General features: G+C 46.3%; 1 protein-coding gene across 2 annotated transcripts in view; it reads left to right on the top strand.

Moving 5' to 3' along the window:
- LOC144933392 (platelet-derived growth factor receptor alpha-like) overlaps positions 1-12,405 on the top strand; it is a 51,830-nt gene that overhangs the window by 1,453 nt on the left and 37,972 nt on the right. The window contains exons 1-3 of one of the 2 annotated variants that reach the window (XM_078858108.1): positions 5,860-5,993; positions 8,007-8,081; positions 11,166-11,338. In XM_078858108.1, the coding sequence (XP_078714234.1) occupies positions 8,039-8,081; positions 11,166-11,338 (216 nt within the window). In that variant the 5' untranslated portion in view covers positions 5,860-5,993; positions 8,007-8,038. Of the gene's footprint in view, positions 1-5,859; positions 5,994-8,006; positions 8,082-11,165; positions 11,339-12,405 lie in introns of those variants that run through there. The other variant, XM_078858107.1, reaches the window with a different exon arrangement.

Raw genomic sequence — 12,405 nt, 5'->3', positions numbered from 1 at the left:
ACCCAACTCAATCCCACACCACCCCACTCCATCTCACTCCACCCCACGCACGGGCGCGAGGGCGAGGGCGCACCCGGTCGGAAATGCCAGAGAGCTCAGCCCGGCGCAGTCGCGGCCACACTGCACGCACGCCCCTCCCGCAGCCCCGCTCCGCCCCGACTACTACCACCGCCGCCGCTGCTGCTTACATGCGTACACAGCACGGTGCACGCAGTTGGCGTAACATCGAGACAAAGGTTCAGCCCCCGCAATTGCCTGCTCGCGTGTCACTTGCTGGCGGATAGTGACGGGCTGGGGCTTAACAAAAAAAATTATCGACCCAGGCATTTTGGTGTGAACGCACCACGGCCCAACATTGCCGTGCGGTCATCCCACCGAGAGCGTAAATAATTAGCATTGAAGCGTGCACATTAGAGGTGGTAAAATATTGAATAAAATGTGTTCACATTTGGCAATTTCCCCACACAGCCCGGTCCACCGGCCCTCGGAATGGACCGGCCCCATCGGGCATTTGCCCGACGGGCTGCTGCCCCTGAGGCCCAGTCCATGCCTGCTGGCGGATTCACTTTGAGCCAGCGTTAACTTGCGTCGAAGACAGGAAACTCGCCCCGAGCCTCGTGTTGTGTATCAGAGGCTCCAACTTGTGATCTGCCCCGCAGAGCTCAATGATGTCTCAAAGATCCTCCAGCGTCAACGGACAGAGGAGCAGCCCTGCGATCGCTGGTGCACGCCACAGCTAGCGGGAAGGACCTACAGCAAAGGAAGTTCTAGAGACTCCCCTCTAGTGGAGGGTATTTGGCCTCCTCTTCCACGCGGAACAGAACGTCTTCGAAGAGATATGGGAGTACGCACACTTCCCACCCCCAGTGGCGTCACTGGGGTTGGTGTCACCCAGTGCGGTAACTCGTGGTGTCACCCAGTGTGGTAACTCATGGTGTCACCCAGTGTGGTAACTCATGGTGTCACCCAGTGCGGTAACTCATGGTGTCACCCCCCATGGACCTCCTCCCGTACCAGACCATACAGAATCCTTAGTCATGTTTTTGTACTAAAGTTACTCGTAAATGGTAATTCCCGTTTATCACTGAATGGAATGGCAATAGTGACATAAACAACTAGCAAAATTAAAATTACATCTTTAAATTACAATATCATACGCACATCCTAAATGCATTTACATAGTTTCATATGGTTAAAGTGAAAGTTCGATAAGAAAACAATATAATTGGAAATAAAAACGTTTAAGAACTACATCAAAATTACGTTCATTTTAACATTAAACTTAACCGTTACATGATATACATTAATGTATTAGGTTTGCATTATCAATAACGGCCCAAATAATGTAGAAGTTGTAGACAAATGCACATGGAAATATACTCATAAATGAAATAATACCAAAAAAATTAACAGGAAAAGATACATAAACATTTCAGCACTTAGTGAACATCTCGACTAAATCAGATCTTTCTTTTCCTGGCATTCAAAGCTGTGAACCTGTGAATCACTTAATCGAAATCAATGCCTTTCGCCAACTCACTTTCAATTTATAATATCGCAAGATCAGAAAGCCTTGACTGTCCCATGGTAGATCGCAAATAGTTCTTTATAAGTTCAGCTTTGAAAAGCTCCTCTCACATGAAGCCACTGCCACACGGATCGTCAGAAATAATTTTAGGCTTAGTGAAAGGGTTGGGAGAGATTCTATCAGGGGCGGTTTCTTCATTAGGGCGATTGGACGACGCACCACCAATGTCATTCAACCACAGAGTCACGCTAGCCGTCACTGTGCCTCTGGATATAGTCCAATCAGCGTCATGCTACGTTCTGTGGAGTACCGCCTCTTTTTGGGCGATTTCCCTCCGGCTGAGAATCGCCCCGAGTGGTCCCATAGACTTACATTCAAAGATGTTTTTTTTCGAACGGGGGGCGCTGCAATGCATTCTCTATGGCTTCCGGGAGGGCTCGCACTAACGTGCTTACGTCATCACGTTTCATCCAACAAAATTATTTGTCGCCACCTAGTGGAATCTTTAATAAAAGAAACATGAGTGGATTGTATTAATAGTGAGTATAGAAACAAACAAGATGTATTGTAAGAGTCACTTTATTTTTCATTAATATTAAAGAAGTGAAGTTGCCTTTACATGCTTAAGCTGTTAATTTATCCTTTGCATGGGTGGACCTTATCCTTATCAATCATCCAGACATTTGCCCCCCCTGAGAGATTTTGCAGGAGCCGCCACTGGATTCTATGAAGTCCCATTCAGCTATGAATGCCAAAACGTCTAATGTTGCCCAATCTTTGACTTCTTCCAGATCAATCTCTGCTGCTTTCCGGTGCCTTCTCAGCCTTGGTATTTCTATTATAAGCTCACTCTCAGATACCTCATCATAGAAAGTGAGTAATTTGGAATGGACACCTTTAACTCTTCTTCTATGGCAGATATGAGACTCTTCGCTTGAACAGCCTCAAACATGGCTGCTACTTCCTTGATGGCTCTTGATCTGATCTGGAGTTCAGAATGAAAGCGCTCAATGCACTCAAGCATCGCCCTCTTATTTTCTTCTTGCAGAGTGAGTCAAGTATCGTTTGCCTGCTCCCCTGCCATCCTCATCTTGAACCTGGCTCTTCTCTCTACTGCTATTTCATATTCGTCTGATTTTAAAAGCGCCTGTTCAATTGCATGCTCCAGGTGTCTGCTCCTTGTTCTGGAAAAAGTCTTAGCGCCTCTCGCTTTTTCACCACCTTGTCGAGAGTTAAGCCCTCAGTCTGCATGTATTGCTGTGTAAGATTAACTTCCTCAAGTACATCGCACCATAAGTACGGGTAGCACAGAAAAGTTAATCACAGAGAGCAGGCAAAATACCTTGTGCTGCTCCTCTTGTGTCCAATTTTCTATGTGGATCACAAAGAGCTTCAATCGCCGCCACAAACTTATCAAATTTTTCTTTAACTGGCTTAACTGCAGCATGATGAGCACTCCAGCGTGTGTTGTTGATAGCCTTTTCACTGGCAATCCAGTATGGTCAATTAACACATCCCATCGATAAGTGAAAGCAGCAAAGAAAAAAACATTGTCTCAAGAATTCCAAAAAATGTCACACGCGATGCATTTTCAGCAAAAGTGCTGACCGCACAAGTTAAGCGAATGATCCACACATCCATTAAAAATAGCTTTCTTGTTCTTTCCCTTAACAATGGCTTGTACGCCTCCATGGATTCCAGCCATAGTGGCAGCATTATCGTAACCTTGAGCGCTGCACATCATGATGTCCAGTCCGTCACTTTCCAGTTTTTAAGAATATCAGAATTGAGGTCAGCAGCTTTTTTCCCCCTTAAAGGGAACAATCCTAGAAATACTTCTTTCACTTCAACTTTCCTATTGTTTATTTTTACATATCTGATCACTTCGGACATCTGATCAGTATGTGATATGTCAGGTGTGCTGTCGAACATGATCCCAAAGTTCTTCGCAGACTTTATGTCCATGACAAGCTTCTCCTTCACATGATTTGCCAGGGCACTTATAAACTCATTCTGAGTTTTTGGTGCAAGATAAGAGACTGATACTTTAAGTTTACATGTGCTCCGCTTTAATCTCATTCGGTGCTCTTTCAGCACTGGATCATATTTTGAAAGCATCTTAACCATCTCAAGAAAGTTCCGTTTATTCAATGAAGATTCGTCTTCCTTGTGGCCATGGAATGCCAGATTCTGCTTGGCAAGAAACAATGTGATATCAAGCAATCTGTGCAAGATGTCCCTCCACTTTTTCTTCGCCATTTCCATAAAAGCAATAGTTTCGGCGTCAATGGTTTTGCGCAGCCTCAGTCCTGCTGCCAATGTTTTCCACTTTTCAAGGCGACGCAGGTGCTCTTCGGATGTCTCATGGTTATGCACTTTCGGGCTCAGTTTCCACCACTTCTGAAACCCAGTCACAAATGTGGATGTCGTATCTGTAGCACTTAACGGCAAACAGTCGGCAGCAAAAACAGTATCAATTCTCGCTGACGCGTGAGTAAACCATCCATGACCGCAGAATTTTTTCACCATTTGGCATCACCTTGTAAAACCACTCTTTTGCAAGCTGGCGCACATCTCCCTTTGCTTGTGCATCTTGCCTTGCCGCGACACTGAAAGGCCCGTCTTTGTTCTGGAAAGAAGCACTTCACCCTTTTGCTGATTTCAACCCAAAAATGATCTGGAACTGGTATCTCCCAGAGAGAAACGTCACGTAAAATTAGCAAATCTTTCTCCTTAACGTGACTCATCTCATTTACATACAATGGCTAGAGTCACTTTCAGCACTCTCTTCTGCTTCAAATTCTTCAATTTCCATTCCTTGCTCTTCTGCTTCAAATTCTGCCATTTCCACTCTTTGCTCTTCTGCTACAAAATATTAGATTTTCACTCCTTGCTCTTCTGCAGAATGCATGCTAGCATTAGAAGAATCAGCTTTATCAATTGGAGACTGACGAGCAGTGTCTTTTGATGAACCCTGGACATCATCCGGTCTATTGACATATTGAAGCATGGATCCAGCAAGCATTTTAAGTGATTGAATTCTTGCCTCTTTTGCTATCCTTTGCTGGCATCCACTTGGCCTCTTTGATATATGCACTACTCCATGCGGCATGAAATAATATCCCTGCTCAATAAAAAAAGACAAATTAGCAATATAAAAAAAACTAAACAAAAATGTTGGATATGTTAGTTCTATCAAATGTTAATTTTAATGTGTCACTATTTTTTAAACCATAATTCAAACTTAAACCCTGCAAATTTCATTAAAATGAGACATATTTGCAAGACAGTTTAAACACTCCGCCGCCTCAACTCCCCACGAGTGATGAGGCAGTTGTAGAGAGAGTGGAGGTGTTCTCATACCTGGACAGTGTGCTCATGACTAGTTTCGGTTTGGCAGCAGACGTCTCATTCCAAATCAGTCGAGCTGGATTATCTTTTCATCAGCTGCGTAACGCCGTGTGGAAGCTACCTGGCCTATCGCTCCATACGAAGCTCCGGGTCTTCTCCTCCACAGTCGTGCCCTCCCTCTCTGTGCTTGATAAACGTGGACCCATCTGAAGGAACATCTGCGCCGGTTTGAAGCATTCAGGCTGGCCTGCCTAAAATCTATTCTGGGTTTAACTAGGCTGGATCGTGTGAGGAGCTCGCAGATTTGTGAGAGATTTGGACGAAGTCGCATCGGTGATACAATCCGGCAGGCAAGGCTGCGGTGGCTGAGTCACGTCGCCCGCATGTCCAGCCACCGCATGCCCAAACAGCTTTTGTTCGGCCGGATCGAGGGGGCTAAACGGGCGTGGCACGGTCTAGAGAAGAGATGGAGCGATGCGGTGTACAGGAGGACGTGGAGCTGAGTGTACTTTCCGAAGACCGGTAAGCAGCTGGGCCAAGTCGCCCTCCAACAACAACGGAGGGCAGAGGAGCGACGCTCGGTAAGTTCGCACAGTGGGGAGCACAGCTGGTGTGCATCTGCCAAACCATCTCAGTCAGTCAACCCACGGTACCTGGGTCTTTACCGTGACCTCCTGTCAGCAGCAAGCCTTCGACACTCCACGTGGCCTCAACATTGCACCTAGTCTGGCACAAGCGCGCTGGTGACGTCCCCGCCACGTATTGGCGAATGGCTGGCTGTTGTTGGTGTGTGCAACTTTTACATCTCAGCATCCGTTTGCAAAGTTTTCCTGAACGCACTGCATTTTTTCCCTCTCTTTCTCCTCCAGTTAACTAATAGTGGGGGGGGTCTCAGCGAGTGGAGGGGGAATCTTGCTCACGACATGTGTTCCACATATGCACGGGGAGGAGACTTAAACGGGCCAAATCGCTGAGCTTGAGCCTCGAGAACGGATGTTATAAACACACGAGACGCTTACACTGGGACGCGGACGAGCTTGGGCCTCGGACAAGCGCGCGACGAATCCCTCGACTGCTGTTCAATTCCCTCCACGTTTTGGGGGGGGAAATCCAGGTAAGCGTTTTCCGGCACCACTGCAGGGGACGCATTGTTTAAGGAGCGAGCGGGCTGGGTGGGTGGGTGGGGTGGAGTTGAGCTTGGGTTCTAACGAAGAGATGCTCGTCAACAAAGAAATGCTACGCAGAGAGGGGGCACGATAAGCGAGCCGAGGCCACGGGGATCAGTCGAGACCCAGGGGGCCGCAACTAAAATAACAAGAAGAGGCATTTTTTTTATCCCAAATTCCATTTAAAAAGTAAAAATATTTCAAGAGCCGCAATATATACGTGTGTGTGTGTAAATGCGAGACGGTGGTGGTCCTGGAACCGCAGGTTATCCCTCCCCCACCTGGTCGAGACCAACAAAGTGAGTCGCGCGAATTGCACGGATGTAGCTCGGTGCGGGGCCTGTAGCAAATGTTGTTATAAAGGGACCCTACATTTTAAAAAACATAAATATTAAAATACAATTGTTTTACTTGCACAGTAAAGTAATTGTATTTTTTTATTTGCTATACAAGCATGTAATACGACAAATTGCTAACCTTAAACACCCAGTTGTTCTAAGGCGGTATAGTACTATAGTAATAGAGCAAGTGCAGAATCACTGAGCCGGAATTGATAGCTTGAAAGCATTTAGCGCGGGGCCCTTGAAAGTGCGGGGCCCGTAGCTACTACACATGTAGCTACTACACATGTAGTAGCTACTTTTGCCACGACGATAATTCGGCACCCCCCCCCCCAACGCCTGCCGTGTGAACGAAGAGTTCGCTCCGCTCGGATCAACCACTCGGCGGCCACTGACAAGCCGCCTCCTCCGCCCGTTCGTCGATTCCACGCGCAGCCGAACGATGCGTCCCGCTGTGCATCAGCCACGCGTAATGCACGCCCGCCGCCTCTCGGCCACGATAGATGGACCATTGCCCGAAACGTCACCTTCGATATGTTGAATCGTAGGTGACAATGGTGAAGTTGTTGGGCGCGCTGTTTCTGCCTGTGCGAGACGATGCCAAGTAGAATGTGATGTTGGAAATGCTGCGGCTGCTGCTGCTGTATCACGCTTTAGGCGTGGGATGCAGCCCTCACTTATGCCGCTGCCATCATCCAAGGGGTCGCCTGGTCTCAGAGACCGACGACACGGGCAATAATTGTTCATCTGCTCACTGCAGATGTTAAGGTGCTACATGCGTGGTGGTGAATGGAGGTGTGGGAGGCGACAGGACACTTGGCCAATGTTTCTCTCGCCCGTGGTGTTTGTTAGCCCTGATCGGGAATCGAACGCGATTCGCTTGGGTTCATAGCACGGTTCGCTGATCACTGTGCCACTATTTTAGCGAAGTTATCATTGACATTTGATTTAATTCCGGCCAGCAGTTAATTTGTTAATCTATTTAATCTGTCGTTATATCTATTTTAGTTATTAACTCATGAGACAGGTCCCGAAGGGTGTTTTCACTGTGGTTAAAATAAACAACATACTTAATACAGATAATGTTACCATTCAGTTTGAGCCAGCTTAACTTCATAATGGGCCTTCAGAAAACGGTATTTCGTTTAAGGAGGCACACTCGGTCAGTAGCCTGGTGTCGAATGTCACAACCTACGAGCCATTGGTGAACCCGTGAGGTTAAAGTTGTCTCAACATCACTGGGTCAAGTCACTTCTGGCAGAAGGGCCTCCTCTAGACAGCCCCTTCTAGAGGATATGTGGTCTAGTCTTCCATGCTAGCCAGACGACTTGAAAGAGGTGAAACCTACCCATACTTTACCCCCACTACATGCGACCTACCGATCGATTAACTGTGGCGTTCCCATTTATAACTGCTAGGTGGACAGAGGCTTGAAGAAACTTGCACCGTGGGAGATTGGACAGGCGGCCTCTGAGTTGCAAGTCCAGTGCACAACCCATCACACCACGGCAGCATCTGGAAACAATCCCAGTTTACAAGTTTATTGTCTCTGTGAGCAGCATTCCATGGCCGTGTTTTGTTGAAATCCTCTCTGCCCTGTGTGTGTCTGTGTCTTAACAGCGTCACTCTTTACTTTGGATTTCATCGTGACCATGATGTTCGGCCTACATATATTGCTGGCCTCCATTATTCTGGGTATGTAGCTTCCTGTTGACAAGATGAGTGCTGCACCATACATGTCCGAGTGTGTTGGTGGTGTATGTCTCAAATGTGGAATTGTACAGGTCTGGCTGGTGCATGAACAGGGATGTTAATTATAATTGTTTATTTCTTTTGAGAACAATTTCCTGACACAATGCAATTAAAAAAAAAGTTCCTGTAGGGATTCAGGATAGTTTTTAAACATGACTACAGGCTATGTGTGTGGTGGTGGTGGTGTCATCCTCTTTTAAGCATGGGTTCTTGTGGGTATCTCGGTTTCCTCACACGCAGTTTTCGAAAAGGACTGGCTAAACATTTAACAGATCAGGAAGGAGTCCTGAAAATGTCCAATTTCTGTGGACAAATGAGAATGATTAATATGAAAAAAAGCGAAGTATTGTGTGATGCTACTTGAATTGGCAGTGGTGCCCAAAACGAAATAACAAAAAGACTCAGAACCTTTTTCCACAACACTGTGTTGTGGCCTTCATCGGAAACGTTTATAATAGGCGACGTTTTGGACAATGTCCCTTTTTCATGCCAGCGAGGTAGTGCCTCCAACTCTAATCCACTCTAGACAACATCGACTGATCTCTGACGTCATCATGTGTGCCTTGTGGTGCCAGCAAAAGTGGAGGAGGCCCTACTAGAGTACTTTCTTTATTTCTATTTCAGAGAAATGTCTCCCCTAAAGTGGCATAAAGAATTCAAATACATCTATGCGGAGTCACATGACCTGCAAAACGCCAGCTCTTGATGCAAATTCGCAAATAAATGAACGCACACCGTTAAAGTCACTAGAATTTCGGCAGCCTATGGCCGCCTTAATGTATAGCTCCTGCAGAAGGCTTCTCGGCGCATCGCCCCCTCCAAATGTCTGCAGATACTACTGACTCTATAGTATGTAGGGTGTGTAGTAGATACTACTGACTTTACTGTATGTAGGGTGTGTAGTAGATACTACTGACTCTATTGTATGTAGGGTGTGTAGTAGATACTACTGACTCTATAGTATGTAGGGTGTGTAGTAGATACTACTGACTATTGTATGTAGGGTGTATTAGTAGATACTACTGACTCTATAGTATGTAGGGTGTGTAGTAGATACTACTGACTATTGTATGTAGGGTGTATTAGTAGATACTACTGACTCTATAGTATGTAGGGTGTGTAGTAGATACTACTGACTATTGTATGTAGGGTGTAGTAGTAGATACTACTGACTCTATTGTATGTAGGGTGTGTAGTAGACACTACTGACTCTATTGTGTGTAGGGTGTGTAGTAGATACTACTAACTCTATAGTATGTAGGGTGTGTAGTAGATACTACTGACTCTATTGTATGTAGGGTGTGTAGTAGACACTACTGACTTTTATTGTATGTCGGGTGTGTAGTGGTTACTACTGACTCTATTGTGTGTAGGATGTGTAGTAGACAGAGGTGGGACAAAGTCATTGTTATGCAAGTCCAAGTCGAGTCGCAAGTCATCAAATTCATGACTCGAGTCCAAGTCACATGACTCGAGTCCACATCTCATAGGTGGGACAAAGTCATTGTTATGCAAGTCCAAGTCGAGTCGCAAGTCATCAAATTCATGACTCGAGTCTGACTCGAGTCCAAGTCACATGACTCGAGTCCACACCTCTGGTAGTAGATACTACTGACTCTATTGTATGTAGGGTGTGTAGTAGATACTACTGACTCTATAGTATGTAGGGTGTGTAGTAGATACTACTGACTATTGTATGTAGGGTGTAGTAGATACTACTGACTCTATTGTATGTAGGGTGTGTAGTAGATACTACTGACTCTTGTATGTAGGGTGTGTAGTAGACACTACTGACTCTATTGTGTGTAGGGTGTGTAGTAGATACTACTGACTCTATTGTATGTAGGGTGTGTAGTAGACACTACTGACTCTTATTGTATGTCGGGTGTGTAGTGGTTACTACTGACTCTATTGTGTGTCAGGTGTGTAGTAGATACTACTGACTCTATTGTATGTAGGATGTGTAGTAGATACTACTGACTCTATTGTATGTAGGGTGTAGTAGATACTACTGACTCTATTGTATGTAGGGTGTGTAGTAGATACTACTTACTCTATTGTGTGTAGGGTGTGTAGTAGATACTACTGACTCTATAGTATGTAGGGTGTATAGTAGATACTACTGACTCTATAGTGTGTAGGGTGTGTAGTAGATACTACTGACTCTATTGTGTGTCGGGTGTGTAGTAGATACTACTGACTCTATTGTATGTAGGGTGTGTAGTAGATACTACTGACTCTATAGTGTGTAGGGTGTGTAGTAGATACTACTGACTCTATTGTATGTAGGGTGCAGTAGATACTACTGACTCTATTGTGTGTAGAGTGTGTAGTAGATACTACTAACTCTATAGTATGTAGGGTGTGTAGTAGATACCAGAGGTGGGACAAAGTCATTGTTATGCAAGTCCAAGTCGAGTCGCAAGTCATCAAATTCATGACTCGAGTCTGACTCGAGTCCAAGTCACATGACTCGAGTCCACACCTCTGGTAGATACTGACTCTATTGTGTGTAGGGTGTGTAGTAGATACTACTGACTCTATTGTATGTAGGATGTGTAGTAGATACTACTGACTCTATTGTATGTAGGGTGTATAGTAGATACTACTGACTCTATAGTGTGTAGGGTGTGTAGTAGACACTACTGACTCTATTGTATGTAGGGTGTGTAGTAGATACTACTGACTCTATTGTATGTAGGGTGTGTAGTAGACACTACTGACTCGGTTGTATGTATGACTATTGTATGTAGGGTGTGTAGTAGATACTACTGACTCTATTGTATGTAGGGTGTGTAGTAGATACGACTGACTATTGTATGTAGGGTGTGTAGGCATATATGCCTACAAAATAACATTTTTGGAACCCTATTGGATCAACTTTTTATCCCCACATCCGGTGAGGGGGAGGGGTCCACTTTCTATAACTTTTTGATTCAGGCCTTCTGAACGGCTCTGAAAATGTAGTTGACGGACAAACGGAACGCCGGGGCCTTTATAATAGGTCTTCTCATTGCCGATATTCAGGCTGCTGCTGCTGTGCTCTGGATCTTCCACGCGTGAGCCCCAACGCGAGCGAGGTGACTGTGGAGGTCGGGCAGAGGCTGGCCGTGAGGTGTGAGGCCTCGGCCCGCGTGGTTTGGGTCGATCCTCAAAACGCCGCCGTCTCAACGCCGCCCGCAACCACAGCCACGGCGCAGGTGAGGGCGGTGGCCCCCATCGGTGGCTCTGACCGAACGCGATGCGTGCACCGTAGAAAGCGATCTTGTTGTTGTTGTCGTTGCTGTTGTTCTCCACTTCCATGTTGTGTCGTGTACGCCATGTGTTGTTATAAAGAGCGCTTTATTATTACTACTACTACTACAGTAGTTGGCAATTAAGACATTTCCTAAAAAATGTTTTGTCTTTTTCTATTTGTTTCTTTGCTCCGACCTAACGAGCTTTTTTGTTATTATTGTAGTGCTCGTACCGACACGACAGCTTCTTGTCTTTCCTCGGTTCTTTATTCAATCATATAGTTCCATATTTCTCCCGTCAACACCGCTCAATGTTCCTCCGTATATTCCAACCCACAACTCTCCGTCAACATCACTCAATGTTCCTCCGCTCGCTCGCTGCGCTCCGCTGCCCTCGCTCACTCCCCTCGGCTCCTCCGGCGACTCTCCTCTCCGCTCTCTCTCTCTCCAGCTCGGCTGCTCACTATTAACTCCGTCGTCCCACTCCGTTGTAACTCTCCGTCGTCTCACTCCGTCGTAACTCTCCGTCGTCTCTCTCTCCACTGATGCTTCCGTTACTCCGCTGCTACCCTACACTGTACTCGCTCTATCCACTGCTACCCTATGCTGTACTCTCTCTATCCACTGCTACCTTATACTGTACTCTCTCTATCCACTGCTACCCTATGCTGTACTCTCTCTATCCGCTGCTCCGTCTCTCCATCCGTTCGTCTCTTGTCCCAGGCACCAACCCCCGTTTCACTCCACCATCTCACCCTTTATCCCCGAACCAATTACCCCTAATTAATTAAGTCATCCCCCGCGACGCCACTCGCCCCCAGCCCCCGGTGCCACGTGGCGTTGTTATTCCAGATACGCCGGCGCCAATCTCGGACAACAGCCCCTCTCGTCCAATTAACGCCCTGCGTCCTCAATTACCCCCGGCCACCTGCGGCCCCCTTAACTATCACACCACCTTAATTTGTACAACAACAACGGTTAGTTAATCAGCGCCCTGTGTCCTCGTTTGCCCTCACTGTCCGCCACATGCA

This window comes from Lampetra fluviatilis, chromosome 7, assembly GCF_964198595.1.
Source record: "Lampetra fluviatilis chromosome 7, kcLamFluv1.1, whole genome shotgun sequence".
In the NCBI taxonomy this organism is placed as follows: domain Eukaryota; kingdom Metazoa; phylum Chordata; class Hyperoartia; order Petromyzontiformes; family Petromyzontidae; genus Lampetra; species Lampetra fluviatilis.
The sequence above is the reverse complement of the archived record's forward strand: the minus strand, read 5'-3'. Positions and strand labels throughout refer to the sequence as shown.